The sequence below is a fragment of the Ammospiza caudacuta genome, chromosome 3, assembly GCF_027887145.1.
Source record: "Ammospiza caudacuta isolate bAmmCau1 chromosome 3, bAmmCau1.pri, whole genome shotgun sequence".
Classification (NCBI taxonomy): Eukaryota; Metazoa; Chordata; class Aves; order Passeriformes; family Passerellidae; genus Ammospiza; species Ammospiza caudacuta.
In genome coordinates this window covers 18381164-18400765 of record NC_080595.1, presented here as the reverse complement: position 1 = coordinate 18400765, position 19602 = coordinate 18381164, and the positions used below count along the sequence as shown (strand labels likewise).

Sequence of the window (19602 nt, the reverse complement as noted above, 5' to 3'; positions counted from 1 at the left end):
GGTACCCGGACGTCGGTAACTCTTTGTTTTTATTGTTTCATATTGTCTTAATTCAATTTGTCCAAATTCTTATTACTCTAATTGTGTTACTATTTTTATAACTATTTTATTACTATTAAACTTTTAAAAATTTTAAAACCAAGTGATTGGCGTTTTTCACATATAAAATGAATATTATATGTGTTGTGTTAGAAAGGAATGCTGTATTAATTCTTTGAAGTAGTGTGATAAACATAGTTTTAGGTTATAACAAAATGTTAAAATAGAAACTATTCTATGTAGGATACTTTTTTTCTGAAGAAAGGACTCGCACTGAGATAGCAGTCACAGCACACTTAAATCTTTCAGAGAAAGGGAATTTATTGCTCCACTATCAAAAGAAACTAACTTCTTCCCGCCTCGCAGCAGAGGATGACGCCGTTTGGCTTATGAGGAAGAAGCTGACGATGACCAGAGAGAATCCTGTATTTGAGTGGAATTTATGCATCATGTATGAGGTGTATGAATATGCAACAAGCTATTGTTTTTAAGGGTTAATCCTCTGTTAACGTGCGTCCTTTTTCGGGCTTGTGCTGCCCAGAAAAACGTACCCGGACGTCCGTAACTCTTTGTCTCTATTGTCTCATATTGTCCCAATTCAAATTGTCCAAATTACTATTACTCTAATTGTATTACTATTTTATAACCATTTTATTAATACTAAACTTTTAAAATTTTAAAAACAAGCGATTGGCGTTTTTCTCGTACAACACTTTCATCCCGCCGCTCTCGGGCCGCGCGCACCCGCCGCTCCCCATCGGCGCTATCGGCATTCGGCGCATCGACTGCTCTGGGAGTGGCTTTGCCGCCTGCGCTGCGTCCCGGCAGGGCGGGAAGCGTAGGCCGCCATCGAGAGCGGAGGTCGGACAGGGGAAGGGAGGTGAGGGGTGGTGAGGGGCTCTGGGACCCGGGGTCCAGGATCCGAGATCCAGGTGAGAGCAAGAAGGGGCTAGCTCGGGGCTTCTTCTCTGGAGTTCCTGTCCTGCCGTCGCAGCCCACTTCCGCCCGGAAAGGGCCGGAGAGGGGCGGGTGTGTGGCCTGCGGGCGGGCAGACATATAGACAGACAAGCCGCCCCCCAGTCGCGGTGCCGCTGCTCGGGGTTGTGAGGTGTCGCCGGCGTTGGCAGCTGTCGCGGCCGGGGGTTCGCTAACGCCTCTCCTGTGTGCTCTGCCCGCAGGCAGTTGGCGGGTTCCGCCGAGAATGGACATCAGGCCGAACCACACCATCTACATCAACAATATCAATGACAAGATCAAGAAGGAAGGTACGAATGGCTGCCGATCGCTTCTGGTTGTCCAGTGAAGCCTGGTCATTCACTTGCACACGGCACTTGTCTTACAAAGGGGCTTTTAGGAGCTCCCGGAGGTCTCTGAAGTGCTGAGCAGGAGATCGTTATCCAAGCTCTGGGCAAACGCTTTCTTGTAATGAAACAGTAGCTAAAGCAAACAAATTCACCTCCCACTAGATCAGGTTGCTGAGATCTCCCTACAGCCCAGTCTTGAACGCTTTTAGCGATGGGGAGTCCACAGCCTCTCTGGGAAGCCTGTTCCAGTGCCTCACCACCCTGACAGTAAAGGATGTTTTCCCAGTATTACATCTAAGCCTCCTCTCAGTTTGAAGTCATTACCCCTTGTCCTGTCGCTCCAAGCCCTTGTATATAGTCCTTCTCCATCTTGTAGGCTCCCTTCAGGTACTGGAAGGCCAAAGATCACTCCTAAGTCTTCTCTTTTCCAGGCTGAACAGCCCCAGATCTCTCAGCCTTTCCTCATAGGAGAGGTGCTCCATCCCTCTAATCAACTTGGTGGTCTCCTGGCCTTGCACCCACAGCTCCATGTCCTTCCTGTGCTGCGCACCCCAGATCTGGATGCAGCTCTGCAGGTGGGGTCTCACCTGAACGGGGCAGAATCCCTTCCCTCACAGGGTGCTGCCCACTCTGCTTTGGATGCAGCCCAGGACATGGTTGGTTTCTGGGCTGTGAGTACGCATGTCCAGCCCCTTCTCCACCGTCACCCCAAGTCTTTCTCAGTGCTGCTCTCCATCTGTCCATCCCTCAGCCTGGGTTGATACTGGGGGTTGCCCTGACCCAGGTTTAGCACCTTGCACTTGGTCTTGTTAAATCTCGTAGGGTGTTAAACTACCTGTTAAGATTACAAATTACTTTCTGTTTTAATACAGGTCTTAAAGTAATTTTTAGGGAAAGTGTTTTGATAGAACACCTTTTTTTAATTAAAAAAACGTATAGTTAATATAGTTAGTCAGGAGCAGGTGGAGAAAATGACAGTGGACTGATATTACCAAGTCTCAATATCAATAAAGAAGAGACAGCATTCTTATATTGCTAAAATAGTTAAAATGTAAGGGTTTTGTGTTAGAATGATTACACAGTACCTATTATTTATTTAGCTTGATTTGGATAGCACTAAGGTTTAATTTGGCATGTATTCAGGTAATGGTAGATAATTAAAATAAATCCAATGCAGCCATAAGCTGCAGTAGTCTCATACAAAAATAATTTGGATCCAGAATATGGGTGAGAAAATTGATTAAATGGTTACAACCAAAATTTCCAACTTTTTTTAGCCTTTTAGCCTATTTTGCTGCATTCCTGTTTTGCATCATATCTCTTTACTGCTGCTTGTTTCAGTTTTGATTTTCTGATCAGTCCGAGATGGCTGTCACGCATCATACTTGTGTGTGCATATACCTGTATGAAAATACGTTTTTACATACCTTTATGTAATTGTGATTCCCTTGGAATGGTAGAATGGATGGCATTACAACTTCTTCACTACCTGAATCCTTCAGGTACGAAACCGAAAGCTGCACACCAGTTTACAAAACCTGGACAAATAAACTTGTAATGATGTAACAGTTTTGACAAACTCATGTACTCGCTGTGTGAGCTAAAGCTTCTAAAAAACATTGTTCCCATAGGACAGCAGACTCGGTAGAAGTGGAAGTTTGCACATAACCTGTTATAATCTGTTTTCTCCCTTGGTCCCCAGAGCTGAAGAGGTCCCTGTATGCGTTGTTCTCACAGTTTGGTCATGTGGTCGACATTGTGGCTTTAAAAACTATGAAGATGAGAGGACAGGCATTTGTTATATTTAAAGAACTTGGATCATCTACCAATGCTTTGAGACAGCTACAAGGCTTTCCGTTTTATGGGAAACCAATGGTAAGCTATTTTGTTACCTTTGTAAAGAAGAAAAATACCCTGATGGTGTGATACAGTGTTTTTGGTACTTGCACCTTGGGAATGACCTCTCCTATGTAGTTGTTACCAAAGGATTACTCCGGTCATATCCTGATGAGTATCTACATTTGTGCAAGCTGGAGGGATGCTGAAGAGACTGCAGTTACAACGCACACACTTTGAACTTAACATGGGGGATTTTTTGTTTTTCTATGCTGGATTAAAGTTTTTAAGATCTTAAATACTTTCATTTTACTCATCATGTCTTCCATTGAACCAATTAAATGAATTCTGAAATATTATTGCAATTAGATTAGTTTTCAATTACTTTATGTAGAGTAACATTAACTACTCTTAGATTGGTAATGTATAGCTAGAATGTGATGCTTCCTTTTTGAGGTAACAGTGAGAAGGGTGAAGATCTCCCGTTTGCTTTCCAGATGTGACCACTGATTTTTTCTTTTTTAAATTGATGGCTAGTTCTGCTTGACAGTAGATCACCAAACCAAGTAGCTGTACTTCAGAATAACTTTAATAAAGTTCAGTACTTCAGTAAATACAGTGCTGGTTGATAGAACATGATTTAGTAATGTGCTTCATGGTATGCAGAGCAGCACAGTTGACCTGCTTTGTTCTTGTCTGCTTGGACAATTAAGCACCTCTTAATTCTGCGGCTGTTGGTAAGGTGTAACAATACATGCAAATGGCCCATGACTTCAGCAATAGATGGGTACAATTCTACTGGCTCTCAGCTTATGGCTTTGAGCAGTGACGAGAGCAGTTGTGCTGCTGAGCCGCAAGCTATTTATTTGCCTTAACACCTTCAGATTCTCTAATTAAATCCTTAACACAGAATTTTGCAAACTCAGTCCGCCATTTATCCTTAAGGAGTTTTGTGCTCAGTAGAACTCAATAAGAAGTAAAAGGATTGAGGCTTCATAAGCTTTCAAATGTACTTCCATCTTTGAACATTGCCTGCAGCATGTATACTCTAAGCGCTAAACAAAAGCATTAAAAAAATCTTAAGCTATTGTGTAGTTTTGTATTGAGGTAGTCTCTGATAGGAAAAACAATAAGATTGTATGCATAAATAATAATGTTGCACACTGGTATAGTTATACCTGCATCTGCTTAACCTTCAGCTGTAGTAGGCCTTTGTCAAAAGAACAGCAGCATTTATGCAGTCCTGTTGGGATTAAGGTGAATACTTGCCTTTTCTGTTTAAGAAGTTTGGGTTTTGCTGAATTTACGTTTCTGCAGAAATCTGAGAAATCACTTTAAAATTTAACTTCCTTTAAAATGGGACTGAAAACTCACAGTTTTAATAGAAGCTAGTGCCGATTTTCTCAGTTGTTCTCTGTGTAGCTCAACTGTATCTCTCTGTAGGTGCTACCTTGACAGATGTTAAAAAGTTGTTGTTAGATAAAATAGAGTTCTGATTTCAATGAACTAAAATTAGTAATTTGCATATTAGGGTTTTTTCTTAGACTTCTGTAATTGTGTTCAGAAAAAACTATGAGAATTGGTTACTTTCTAAGTGTACCTACACTTTTTAACAATGTTACTAGTATAAAAAGGTTCTGCAAAAAAAAAGTGTAAACACACAGTTAATGTAAGTGGTGCAAAATGTTCTGTATTATTAACTGTAGAATATACTCTGTTTTTCTTTTTTCTTTTAAAAAGCGTATTCAGTATGCAAAAGCAGACTCCGATATCATCTCTAAAATGCGTGGGACTTTTGCTGATAAGGAAAAAAGAAAGGAAAAGAAAAAAGCTAAAACTCTGGAACAGTCAGCAAATGCACCAAATAAAAAGGTTATCCAGGTAAGCTGCTTCTCTGTTCAGAAAAAAAAAAAAAAAAAAAAAAACAAAAACCACAAAACCCCAAACAAACAAACCAAGCAAACAAAAAAAAAAAACTCCATTAAAAAAAAAAAAAAAACACACAAAAGCTATTCTAAATAATTCTTTTAAGACTTGATATTGTCTTTTGTTGCTTTTCAACTCCCTAAATTGGGGTCTGTGGGTTATCTAGAGCTCTTGAGCATTTACTAGAAGTTGAAGGAGAGGGAGCTGGTTATGTAGCCTTGCTGTTCCTTTTTTTATCCTCCTTTGTTATTATCAGATGAAAATAAAGATGGAGGGCAAACGTACAACAAACCAAAGTAGAAACTAGCCTCTTAAGAAAAGGAAATAAAAGGAGAATGGGTTTATCTTTAGTACTGGCTTCAAGTGCTCAACCAGCTCTTCTCTTCAGTGGTTTAATTCCATGTTGCCTAATAAGGAGAGAAGAATAGTAAATGAGAACAAGAGAATTCATTTATGTTAGATATTACATGTTCCATGTTAGATTAACAGGAATTAGGTTGGAATTTATCTCCACTAAGAGTTGGTTTGTCTAAAGTAACAACACTTAGTAGCTTTTGTGCTGGAGTGTAGCAGAAAACATCAAAACACCTGACCAGATCCCCCGAGTTTATATATTGGACATGATATTCTGTACTACGGAATGTGCCTTTGGACAGTTTTGGTCAGCTTTCCTGGCTCCCTCCTGGCTTCTTGTGCGCCTACTCACTAGCAGAGCATGTGAAACTGGAAAGTCCTTGATACAAACAATCACTCGTTATCAACAACCAAAACATCAGTTCGTTATCAGTGTTACTCTCATATTAAATTCAAACCACACTGTACTAAGAAGAAAATTAATTCTATCCCAGGTGAAACCAGGATACTTGTCTAGGCCTTCATTTTCAAAACTACTTTCTCCTGTCTACTAAATAAAATTCTGTAATGTGGAGAAATACTTGACTCAGCCATTAGATTGATCAAGTAGTACTGATGTTATTTCTTTTGCTTGCCTGGTTTTGGAGCCAAGCAAAATTCACAGGATTTGTTCCCTTTGAGAAGTGTCTCATAGGCACCCAAATGTTCTTGGATTGCAGCTCAAAAAAACCTTTAACATATGTCTTGAATTGTAGAGAAACATGGTGATATGTGCTTGGTTATTTCTAATGGAACACCTTTGTAAAACTATTTTGTACTTACTTGCTAGGGAGCAACACAGAATTCAGCCAGTGCCTCAGGGACTACACCACAGAATCAGGTAATGCTTTTTATTTTTATCACTAAAAGCACTAATGTTTATAATTATTCTCTATGAATAATAGTTTGTTACACATGGAAATGTGAGGATTTATTTTACAGCTTTATTTTTGTCCTATGAGATATTTGTCTAACAGCTACATGACAGTAAACAAACAAAACAAATCCCTTTTTTACTATATCTGGTTGACAGGAAATGAAAATCTGCAGTTTCTTATTACTGTTCAGAAAACAGCACTATTACAAAATCATACTGGATTCTTAAATTTGGACTGTACTTAGTATCAGTTGAAGGATTCTTAATTTTTTTTTTCCATTGCTCATAGGTTCCCTTTAGCTTACTTTTTTTCTGGCAGCAGATAAAGAAAAGGAGGACAACATGGGATGCCAAAATATCTGCCTAAAGGCCTTATTTCAGGAGTTTGAGGGTTCTCTGCTCACTTCTTCCTTTTTCTCACAAGTGTCTTACTTTCCAAAGGATTGTGTGGAGATGTAGGAACAGCTCCCTACACTTCATTCATCTTGTCTGCTCAGTGACCTTCTAAATGATTCATGTTAGAAGTGAAAGTGGTAAAGAGCTAGGATTTACAGGAGAGCAAGTACCATAGAAGAATATCTTGGTCTGCCCTGCCCTGCATCTTTCTTGAGTACTGCCACTGCATATATAATCAACAGGGGAAAAGGTCCTGCTCCCTGGATTTTCAGGCACAATATGTGCATGTCAGTTTGCATCAAAGCACAGCACTGAGTGTTTGGGTATTTCTTTGAACATCAGAAGTTTATTTCCTAATGGCACTACCTAGAATATTTCCATCAGTAGAAGGAGATTGTTCTGCTGAGGCTTTTTATTTGTCACTGCTTTGAAGATGTTTGAAGTTGGGGTGTCCAGTTTATTTTTAGATTTATAGTTTACTTGATGACTTGAAGATTTCAGTATCAGCAGATGACTACTCAGCCTTGTCTGTGGTGAGTGGCTACAAATTCATATTAGCAGGCTAATCTGTTACAAGACTAAAGCTCTAAATCTAAAGGGGTTTCTAATTACATTTTAATTGAGCTCTGTAATAAAACCATGTGAATTTTGTGAGTTTTGATTGCCCAGAGATACTCAGTATTTTGTTTGTACTGCAGGTAAACAGGGCTTGGCTACCTCTGCTTTCTGGAAGGATGTGAATCCTTCATACATTCTACCACTGCCTTACAGGTGTCTTGAATAGCACTGCAACCACTGCTGTGGCACCTGGGTGCAGAGAGTACTGAAGTGTCAGCTCTTGACTAGCTGAGTTTAAATGTGACATCTAAAACAGTATGGTATTGTGATTTTTGTGGAAGTAAGAACCTCTCCAAATTAATATATGTGTGTAAAAGAATGAAGGGGCTCTGTCTGCATATTGATAAATGTGTGGTGAAGCCCAGATAGAATGTTATGAGCAAAACTAAAGGAATGTGAGTCTTAGTTCAAATAATCATGCAGACAGATGCAAAGGAACTGTATGCAACTATGTATAGTCTTCTGAGCTTTGATCTTCTGTTGTTGCAGGTGCCTGATAACCCACCAAACTATATCCTTTTCCTGAATAATTTGCCTGAGGAAACAAATGAGATGATGCTGTCCATGTTATTTAATCAGTAAGTTTTGAATAGAAATTATTTCTCCTTTGAATTCTTCTGTGACCTGTGTGATTTTTCTCAGTTAACAAGCTCACTTCTTAGCAATGAGAGTTTCTTCTGAAGGTATTTTAGCAGTTAGCCTTACTGCCAAGGTTACAGATGTTGGTTCTGATGACTTGGTTCAGAAAGCAAATCTGATCTTTTTCGTGGCTGGTTTTGATTGTGTGGTTTATCTGCTATCAATTTGCATTGGATTCAAGCTGGTGACTGTAATAATACTAAAGTCTGTAGGACAGCAGGAGCCATTTTAAAGCTAGTTAGATTGCTTCTGTATGTGTGCAGCTCTAATTAAACTGCTTCCACATAATATTTCTTAATTGAGACATAGTTCTAAGGATAGAACATGTAAAACCCTTCAATTTAAATCTTCCATTAGCAATAACTATTGCACTAGTAGATGCTTCTGATAAGAAGCTACTGAAGAGAGCTGTATTATTGAGGTAAGGAGTATTTTTTGACTCTCACTTTATTTTAAAGGTTTCCCGGATTCAAAGAAGTACGCTTAGTGCCAGGGCGCCATGACATCGCATTTGTGGAGTTTGAAAATGAGAACCAAGCAGGGGCTGCTCGAGACGCTCTCCAAGGATTCAAGATCACTCCATCTCACGCCATGAAAATCACTTATGCGAAGAAATAGCTATATGATCCTATAAAGGACTTCTGTGGACAGGTGTTTTTTTTAAAAACACTGATACTCTGGTCAGCTACCATGTTTGCTGTTCTCTGCAGAAAACATAAGATTCAAATAGAATTGCCACAATGACCAGGGCACATGTAAAATTTTCACAGATCACCCGGATAGTAACTTTTTCTGTTGAAATACTAATTTTTATAAAATAAAATATAAATATGCTGTTTTCGAGCCATATTTTTTCCTCAAGTCTGTCTCATTATTGATTAGCCTTGCAGGGCTTTATTCAGTTTAGGAGCTTTTAAGGTGAGCCTTATTTCTCAGAAGTGAGTGCTAAAAATAGCATTCTTTCCAGAACAAAAGTATGATCAGGGATGCTGAATGCCAGCATAAATACAGAATAAATACAACATTCAACCTCATTATCAAGGGGACAACTGTTTTTCACTTAGGAAATACAGCTTATCATTAGTGGTTTTTCTCCCCAGGTACAGTTAGAAATTGATTACAGTTTGGCAGTAATGCGATTCAACTTGGTTTTGTCTTGGTGACTGGCAGTAGAAACAAGTCCTGAGAGGAAATATAAAAGTTTCAGATTTTTAGCCAAGCTTTTCTGAAATACATGACCTAATGCTTCTGGGTTTCTCAAGGTTTGATTTACTTTATTTGTTCTCATTTGCTAAAAAACTTTATAGGTTTTGTGTGACATGAAGTGCATTGGATGCAGTGAAGTAATCAGATATAGTATTGTGAGTTGTAACTGTTCTAAATATTTCAGAAAAAAAAAATCACTTTAGAAAGTTGTAGGGTTTTGTGTCTGCAATATAAGCCACCTTTATTTGCACAAGACTTAGAAAATTGAAGTTTCATCTGCTCCCAGACTACATTGCAAAATTACGTCTCTTTCACAGTCATTTCAATTACCGTCCTATCTCCTTTTATGTACTTTTTCATTCTTTTTGGTGATTTTGTGTATGTGTGTTTTCACAGGTATTCTAATACTTGCAAATGAAAATCATTCCAATGTGTCTGTAAGAGCAGTTATTCCATCATAACCTTGGATTTTTCCTGCTGCAGTCATAAATTTATAGATAATAATTATGCTGTCATGTCCTCCCACTAGTTTGTGTGCACATGACTACCATTGTTGTTCACCTTTATTCACTTTAAGGGTTTGGAGCCTGACTGCTGTGCTGTTGTAAAGGGGACCTTTTAAGTCAGCCTGTGGCCCTGTTTGAAGCTCTGGGACCTTCAAACCCTCAACAGAGTTCAGCTGGGTAATGAAAAGTGAAATGGTTGCTGTCCTGGAATGACCTCTGTGTTTTGCTCTGACTGCATCTCCCTGTGGAAGGGGTCTTGCCTGTACAAGTATGCAGTGCTTGAGTTCTTAGATTTTAAATTTTAATTAATGACTTGAAAAGTCTTTTTACTGCCTTGCACAGCTCCCTAATCAGTTGTTACATTGCATCCATCTGCTATCATCCCAGTAGATCCTTTCTGTAGGCAGGAACAGGGGAATCTCTGCCACTGAGGATTTTTGGTCGACAGAAGACTGTGCTCGTCAGGGAGCATTTGTGAAAATTAAGGACGGGAGTATTAAGAAAGATGTAATTTCATTTGCTTCTTGCCAGGGTCTGACTTAATTTTCATTCTCAGACTTTGCTTGAAGTATGATTAAGGCTATGGACAGCTCTAGGAGGGCTTAGAATGTTTAAATAATACAGTTGCTGATTAAAATATTAATACAGGGTGGTTTTGGGAGGAGATTCAGCTTTATGAGTCGGTCCTGAGGTTTTCCCCCTGCCTATGGCTCCTCTGGTGGGATGGATTGTTGCCATAGCCCCTTTCTATTAGCCAGGTGTGTTTGTCCAGGTGTCTGCCTCCTCCATAAAAGGTGGGGATTGCTGGACCTGGCATATACTCAGCAAGTGCTGCAGCAAAGAAAAGTGACACAAAGTGTTTATTTGACGATTTTACTTTTGTGTCTCAGATTAATGTGTCCTCTCACAACTGGAATTTTTATGGAGAAGCTTACCAACAAGAACCTGTGTACTGATGATGACTGTGTCTGTAAGTAAATTTGCTTTATCTTTGAGGACAAAATAGTTTAAAAAATAGTGGTGAAGGGAAAACTACTTTGCTTGTTTAGCTCTGTTATATATTTGTCTTGTCAACTGGCTATGTAGAATGCCACATGCAGTTTTACCAAAAAAATGGGTTTTGTAAGGCGACATTTTTCACTTAAGTGTAAAGAGCAACTCTAACTTTCAGTGCTGAAATTGCTTCTGAAGCTGTTATTTTGGTTACTGGAAAATGCACAGAACAAATTCTTGAAGACTAACTGTTTCAAGATAACCTACTTTTATGTAGGAACATTGTGGTGAAAACAAAGGGTCATACAGAGACATCTACTGATCTCAGCTTATTTTGCAAATGTGACTTTAAGGATCAGACTCTTTGTTCACATTTAAAATAGTCTATAGCACATCTTGACCATCTGTGTGCTGCCTGCTCCAGCAATATCTCCTAAAGGAACTGCTACAAATAGAGCTAGTGTTGCACCACCAGCCTTCCATCTGCAAATCAAAATCCAGTCTTCCTCACAGCTCTGTGACCTTCTCCCAAAGCACTGGCAATGTTTTTGCCTTGCTTTCATATCCTGGGTTGACTATATGATGCTTTTATCCCGAATCGTCTTGTTCTGTTTATGCTGAATAATAAGTTTTGCACCTTTAAGACTTGTTCCAGAGCATGAAGGAGAGAGAGAAGAAGCACGCAGTTTGTTTTCAGACACTGCACTCACTCCTCCACATTCCTGCTCCTGGACTGTGTTGTCTGTGGATGAACAGACAGCGGGACAGAACTCTCCTTTGCTTTTGGTTAGTTTTAGCTAGCTGAGACAAAGAAGTTCCCTGGACTGTAGTTTTTTTTCTTTTTCCCCTTTTCTTTAAACCTCTTGAAACCTGCTCTGGACTGAACACCCAGAAGAGCATCAGCAGCTAGCACCTGTGGCCCACCAGGCTGGGCCTGGCCCACAACATTTCCAGCACCAGAGGGACTGATAAGAGACTGAGTGAGCTGAACTGCAACCCGGGGAGGAGACTTTATCAGTTTGTCATCTCTTTTAGAGCAGCAAAGATTTTTATTGTTTAATATTTAAACAATAAGAACAATAAAACTTAAACATTTAATATTTAAGTGTTTAAGTTTTATTGTTTAATAAACATTTTCTCCAAAGAAGTATTTTCTCCCAGACCGGTTAAGGAGAGAGGCCGATTGAATCTGCTTTCCTAGAAGAACCCCTTTAGAGATTCTCTCCCAAATTTGCTCTGAACCAAAACAGCCTTATACCTTCAAAGCCCAATATTGGTGTAAGATGGGCTCTCTTTGGAAGGGGTTGCCATTTAAATGAGGAGATGTGATGCCCAAAGTTGAACAATGAATCATCACGCAGTGCAAATGACATTGTGTGAAGGAATGTCTGATGGGGAACTTGATGGGGAAAACCACTAAGGGGGACACCTCTTACATTGGAGAGAAGCCTAAAAGATAAAGGGTTCGGGGGCCTCTGTGTGTCCAACCTCCTTTTATTTCAGAGGTTTTTTTTCCTCCCAAAAAGGTAACTTTCACTGTCGGAATCAATGTATGCCACTAGCTACAGACCTTGCTATAACAAACCTTTCGGCCTGTGGACCTCTCTCAGGATCCTTTTGTGCAGCACTTGGGGTAATCCATGTGTGTTGGTTGGTGTTTGAGCATTAAATATCAATAGGTTGTTTTTGGTTTTTTTTCTCAGTGCTGAATACAACGGGCTGAACACAATATGCTGTGTGCACATCCGAGTGTGGTGTTGGATTGCCTGCCTTCCCTCAGGCACTTAAAACTGGCCATTTGCTGGCTGAGTACTCTGGTTACCAGGAAGCAGATGTTCTGCAGCAGCTCCCTGTCTCCTGTTTCCAATGGGCAGCTATGTGGGATACACTGCTCTGATGCAGATGAGCAAAAGAGTGTGATAATTCCCTGCGGCAGAATCCAGATTTACGTAAGCAGATAAGGTAATAGCAGGAAGGAAGCAACATGCTCTGGAAGTATTTTCCCTGCCAGAAGTTTTCAAGCAAAATACTGGGATTTATTTTCTAGTCAACAGTTCTCTAAGTGTACAGTCTAAGTCATCCTTTTCATGTGGGATTAGGAATTGTTTAAGGATAAAGGGTTACATATGACTAACCATTCCAGGTATTGGTTGTAGGAATACAAAAGAAAACAAACAAAAAAAGGAAGATAAATGAGTTTGAAATTAAGAGAGAAGGAGGTATTGTCTAATTAATTTTAAGAATTCGAGGCAGGAACGAATTATCTGAGCTGTGCAAAATGAGTCAAAAGACAAAACACCTCTTTCTTTTCCAGAGTCCTTTGAATCAACTATGGCGTACTTTGTGTATATTATAACATATTCACTTACCTTTGAAGTGCAATAAGAGAATGTTAATTCTTCAGTAATCTCAAAACATTTTTCCTCTTAACTCTCTTTTTCAATATAATAATTTCTTTTGTGACTAGCACTGAGAGCAGGCAATCTCTTGGCTTCTACCAGGGAAAGCTGACAGGAGGAAACCTGGGCACCCTATCTAAACACACACTTCCTGTAATAGATATTTGTGAAACAAGCAACCTTTCTTCAAAACAAGAACATTTTTATTTATAGGGAGTGATTTGGGATGAGGACACAGTCCCACACAGGATTTGTTCTTTAGAAATTTTTTATGTGCGTACATTTTGTTACTTGTTAATAAAGCTGATAGCCTTTGTATTGCTCGAAGTCTCTGTGGTCTAAGTAAGCTATGTATGGGATTAGATGTGTGACCTTGGTGTGAATTTTCCTGCCACAACCTTACACCATGTATTGGCTATTAAAAATTCCTCCCTTGGATGAGCTATCTGTGACTTCCTGGGATAAATCTTACAGTTGTAAGAGTTATCTAACAATCGTGAAAACACCAGCAACTGAATATGGACTTTAGCAGTGCATCAAAAAGAGCTTCTTACCTGTTGTATGTGTTGGTACAGGTTATTTTCAAGCTGAAACCATGGCTCTAAGCCAGGGGAAAACAATCACTTGGATTGGAAGGGACCCTTAAAGTCCCCATCTAGTCCAAACCCGCTGCAAAGACCCGGGACGTCTTCAACTAGAGGTGGTCGCTCAGCATTCTGTCCAACCTGACCCTGAATGTTTCCAGGGATGGGGTATCCACCACCTCTCTGGGCAACCTGTGCCAGAGTTTCACTGCCCTCATTGTAAATAACTTCCTTATGTATAATCTAAATCCACCTATGTTTTGTCCTATCACAACAGGCCCTGCCAAAAAGTTTCTCCCCATCTTTCTTATAAGCCCCTTTCAGGTATTGAAGGGCTGCTGTAAGGTCTTAATGTGTCCATTTTAAACAGGCTGTGTGGTGGGAATGCACCCTACACCTCAATACACATTGGAAGCTGTGAGTACCAAGACAGCACCTGTGGCAGTGTTTGCAAACAACAGGCAAAATACATTAAATTTCCCTGTGGCTATGAATAAAAATTATGAGGTGAAATTCAGCAATTGCTAGTGGAAAATGTGAGTTTTTTCTCAAAGCATTGTTTCATATCATTGGTTACAAATATTAACATATCCAATTCTACTTGGGTGTGGAAGATGCAGCTCTATACTTCACAAGATGAAGCTTTATATACATAAAATATACATGTCTCCACAAAGATGCCATCCTTTTCAATCACAGTACAGTGCAGGAGCTCCAGGCCAGAACTGGACATTCTGTGGTATAAAATAAGACCAGTGTTTGTAGTCCTTGACATTGCACTTAATCCTTAACTCAAGTTATGAAAAAAACTTGCAGACATAGCTGGTTTCAGCTCCTGTTTGCTCTCTAACCAGCTTGTATGAGCTATGGATACTCTATATAAACGTGGATACTATATGTGGACAGCAAAACAACTAAGAGGAGAATACTTCCAATGCAGGATGCATACACCAGGGAGTAGGTATACATCTATTATGCTTTTTGATGTTGCACAAACGGCAATGTTCGGAGTCTCACAGAAAAACAGCTTGCTAGTACTTCTTTGGCAGCCATTGTGACAGAATGTGGGCAGTGTGCTTTTATTCCTCTTTGCCTTTTCCCTGGCTGCCATTAGAGACCCTGTTCAAAATGACCTTTCTGTACAGAAAAATAACTCAGCAAGCTTGAAGGGGGCATCAGAATCTGTCTTTGCTACTTGAAATTCTGAGGAAGGTAGTATAAGGGTTGACTTTGTGATATCCATAAAGCATTTGGCTGTGAAGGAACACTGTAGTGGCAAAGCTTCTTGTCTCCTGAATTCAGTCTCTAATGGTCAACTGTTGGATGGTCTCCAACCCAGTGTAGCTTTATAGCACCTTTTGTCTGCACAATGTCACAGGTACTTGTGTAAAAACTGTCATCACATAAACACTGATGACTTGTGCTACAGTCTGAACTCAGGTATGATAGGCTAGATAAACTTACAGCTTCATTATATGACTTTTGCGTAGGATCATTTTTTAAAGTTGCATAGAGCACTGTAACTTTATCTGTTAGTCTGCTGCGGTGTTATACAAGGAATAAAGCAATTCTCGACGTCTTTGTCCATGGCATATCTGACAGCAATCTCTAACTGTGTAAATGCTCCACTGAGAAGGCATGTTGAGTAGATTCTTTGCACAGGGGATGGTGTGTGTGCTCAGAAGCATGGAGATGTTGAGTCTGACATGGTCTTCTTACTCCAGAGAAGATCCACTATGTGTCTCAATTATAATTTATTCACTTGAATCAAAGCAGCACTTTATTTTTTTCAGAATGGTTAACTTAAAATTCCCATTGCTAATGCTAATTACTACAAAAGAAAAAATGAGACTCTTGCATTTAGAGGAAAGTCTCAGTTTCCAGCCTTTACAAATATAGGGAAGTATGGCAATTTTAGCAGCACTGACATTAAAGGTAAATTATCCTGGATGTGTATGATGAAATCCGGGGTTAGTGGAGAAGGGAGAAATGGTAGGGGAGCACAGGATGTCTGTAGGGAGCTTCTGAGCGCTTGCAGATGACAGCACTATTAATGTGAAATTGACAGTTACAGATCAATAGCTTTGTCACTGAACTTGCATCTGCTTTCTGCATTTCACATTCTTAGGTGAAGCTCACTTCCAGAAGAACACAGCTTGCCATTCAGACCCCTCAGTGTTCACGCTGTACCTGGCTGAAATAAACAGGAACCGACTTTCAGGAGGAAAGGAGAGTCAATATTATGCCAGGAGGCATTGAAGGGTGCTTTGGATCTTCTAGAATCTTTCTTTTTCCCCGACAGTGATTATTGTCCTTGCTATTTCTTTGTGGAAATTATAGCAGTTTCACCAATCCTGTTTCAGTAATATGTACACTAGATAAGATCTCATAGTCTGTTTCAGTTCATTTTATCCCAGCATAGGGGAAATACATGCAGACCTGAATACATGTCAGGTTTGCATTTAAATAGGGTTGTGTAGCACTCTTAATGTGACCTCAAAATGCACTCTTAACTGATGGCATCTATTTGGCTGAACTTAATATGAAGTTTTCAACCTTAGGCAGGGATTCAGAAGTTTTAAAAACAGCCTGTTGTGTACTTTCCAGCAAGGATGTCTTTGAAGAAAGGTAATACTCTTAAGTCATTACCTTAAGTAAAAAGCTTGTAAGAAAGCCTTTCACTGCCATAGTACACTGGGAGCAGCAATGTTGAATGAGTGCAGGGAGACATCCAGTGGCTGGCTTCTACCTGGCTCTGGGAAGGACAGGTTAGGGACAGGATCAACCCAGCTGGGAGGGACCTTGAGAGTCTCCTGCTTAAATCCCCCCAAATCCACATCAGAGCCCTCACAGATTTACCCCGTCTTGAAAACCTCCAAGAACTCTGGGTAATTTGTCCCTTAATTTATTCCCAGAGTGAAAATTATTTTCTTTAAAATCTGTTTGGTTTTGTAGGTTTTTTTTGGGTTTTTTTGGTTGTTTTTTTTTTTTCAATTTATGTCCCTTTTCCTTCACAGAACACCTCAGCAAAGAGCCCAGATCCATTTTCTCAATAAACCGCTGTAGTTTCTGTGAGGGTGCTTCGTGTCCCCCTGGAATTCTTTCTTTCCCAGACTCAAGAAATGCAGCTTGCACAGCCTCTACTATTGGGGTTTCTGTACCCTCCCCACCCCGTTTTTCTTTAACAAGTTCCAGTTGCATAGCCACAAACCAGGTTTCTGAGTTGGCTTGCTGGAGAGGATGAAATGTGTGCTCTGCTATTCTCTCTCACCCAGACTACTTTTTTAAAGCAGGCTATTGTAAGAAGATGCCTGTGTTTTATGAATCTGAGACCTCTCATAACCTTGAAATTTAGGATGCCTTATAATAACCTAGTAAGGAAAATAATAACTGGAGAATATAATTGTTAACTTCGGGCCTTGTGTTGATTTTAAAAAAGAACTTGCTATTTAATAATTTCTGGCTTATATTTATTTACTGGAAATACCTGATTTAAGCTGAAAGGCAGTTTGTTTATCTTTCCTCTTCTCTGGCAACGAGGAGGTGCTTTGTCTTCTCCGGCTGACGCTGATCTGTCTGCATGGTTTTTTCCCTTACAGTCTCCCACCTCCACTTGGTTTTCTTGAATTGGTATGGCTGTGCCATTAGCCCCAGAGGTGGAACAAAATGGCTTTCAAGTTTAGAAATGGCTGCTTTTTTCAGGGTGGATGATGAAAGCTGCTTTGAGATGGATGAATAGAGTTATATCAATACAAATAACAAGGATCCAGTGTGAGACTGATTGTTCTTCCTGCTCAGACTGAAATTACACTGCCAGCCCATGACAAGCAGAAGCTCAAAATATATGTATAAAACTGCAGGACTGATTAGGAAACAGTATTGAATATTGAATATACATGTAATACTGGAGTTTCTCAGCATCATTTAAACAAGGATGTGAATGTCTCTGAAAAGTCTAAAATGTAGAAGAATGCTTAGTTTGGAGCAAGCACAAAAACTGTAAAACTTGGCTTAGATGATATTGTGGTCAGAATGCAACTTAAGGACAGCTCTCCTGTCTGTATTAATGTGGGAGGTTAAGATATCGCGATGTTATGGTCGGGCGGAACCCCTCCCTTTCTACCGTTACCTTACCGTTAGCCCCTGTTATAAATTACCCTGTTCCGCCGTTAATAAACGCCAGTTACCGTCCACCACATTGGTGAGTGCGTGTACTTGGTCCATGTGGCAAAGGTGCTGCCACCGAGCCGTTCCCGACCCCAGACACCACACCTCAAGCGGAGGCAACATATTGTAGTGCTTATTTTCAAATCTGCTACAGCAAAGCACTGCTCATGGTCAGGCCTTCAAAGTGTGGCAGTGGTGTTAAGATTTGTTAAAGAGAGAAGAATTTATTTATTTTTTTAAGATTGTGTTGGAGGTTAGGATTTTTTCTTTTTTTCCCCTTTCTCTCAGGGAATTTTCTCCCACTTGCTGCCTAACAGATAATAACGACCAGTACTTAAGAGAGACAAAATAAATTGCCAGCATGGGGAGAAGGGATGCAGTTGGTTGCAGCCTCTTAGCTGGGGGCTTTTCTCTTGGGAAGAGCAGAGACGCTGTGACATTTTTGTCTGGAGGTCAGGGGTCTAGGCTCAGCTCCTCTCTTGGGATCGGAGGGGAGCAGTTGAGCTGCAGCTACTGCGGGAGAAATTCACTGCCACCGCGGCATCCAGCCCAGCACCAGTTACAATAATTTGGAGAGAAGAGGGTCATATTTTCCATTCCAAGGGAGGTTCCTGCCTTTCTTAGCAGACACCTGTCTTTCAAACCAATGGGAAAACTCCAATTTTCAAACAGATGTGAAAATCTGAAAAAAAAAAAAAAATTTGGTTTCATGACTGTATTTTTACTGAAGAGTGTGTAAAATTGCTTAAGGAGGGGTGGACTAGGTCTGGGGGTGTCATACCCAGCTCTATTCAGAGTTTTTTCTTCTCATGTGGCATACCCTTGTAACAGCACTATGGAGCAAAGAGCTGCCCAAAGAGCTGCCAGTCCATCTGTTAGTGGCAGTGTTGGAATATAGCCCACACCAGTCAGTATCCTATTACAAATCAACTGTTTTCAGTGGATTTTTTTGAGATTGGTTGTTTTTTGGTTTTATTTTCCTGAAAATTGCTTAACTCCCTGGCAGGCTTTCTGGAAGTCAGAGGTGGAGAAATTCCTCTGCATTTACAATAGCCCAAGGGGCTGGGTATTCAGCTGTGATACAGGGAAATCCTCTTTATAATTCCCCATAGTTTAAACTCTGGCTGAGTGCATCCTACTTGTCTTCACTTCTGAAGGTTACTGGGGCAACTATTGGCGACAAAAGGGGTTAGGTCTCTGTTCTGGTGCAGAACAGAGAATTCTTCACTAGAAAGTTTTATAGGAGAAAAAGCATTTTGTTCTTTCAGACTTCCAGAGGATTTTGAAAGTCTGAGTAAAATATGAGTTTGCTGTTCCAATGAATGGCTTCTTGGTGTGGTGTGGCTGACAACACATTCTTGTTTTCTCTTTGGAAAGAGTAACACAGCTTTGTGTAATCAAAATGCAGCTAGCTTGAAACCTGGGATGTTCTTTAGGCAGATTATAGCACTTCATGCTACAAATGGTAAAATTTCTAGCACTGGTCATGTAGATTCAGGATAGTTTAATATACTGTACAGCATGTGTTGATGGTGATGCCGGGCAAACCCTTAATTTACTTGTATTTTATTTGACATAAAAATAGATCTTCACAATGTTCCACACGCTGTGCTATGAAAACTCTGCAAGGAGATGTCATAGAAAAACTATAAGCAATCTGCATTAGGGATATCAGTAAATACCCTCATCCTCAAATTTATATTGCTCCTAAAAATAATA

The 19602-nt window shown here is 40.0% G+C and overlaps 1 protein-coding gene across 5 annotated transcripts; it reads left to right on the top strand.

The window, feature by feature from the left end:
• Nucleotides 1–867: 867 nt before the first annotated feature.
• Nucleotides 868–8877, top strand: LOC131555752 (U2 small nuclear ribonucleoprotein B''). 5 transcript variants are annotated; one of them, XM_058801964.1, is made up of 9 exons: nt 885–919; nt 1218–1304; nt 1775–1918; nt 2685–2845; nt 3046–3218; nt 4920–5060; nt 6289–6339; nt 7879–7967; nt 8487–8877. In XM_058801964.1, exons 3-9 carry the CDS (start codon nt 1872–1874, stop codon nt 8644–8646), a joined length of 822 nt encoding a protein of 273 aa, XP_058657947.1. In that variant the 5' UTR covers nt 885–919; nt 1218–1304; nt 1775–1871; the 3' UTR covers nt 8647–8877. The 5 variants fall into 5 exon arrangements, with proteins under 5 accessions (XP_058657950.1, XP_058657949.1, XP_058657947.1 ...); XM_058801965.1 differs by having other exon boundaries at nt 909–971; XM_058801968.1 differs by lacking the exon at nt 2685–2845 and having other exon boundaries at nt 901–919.
• The last annotated feature ends 10725 nt before the right edge of the window (nt 8878–19602 follow it).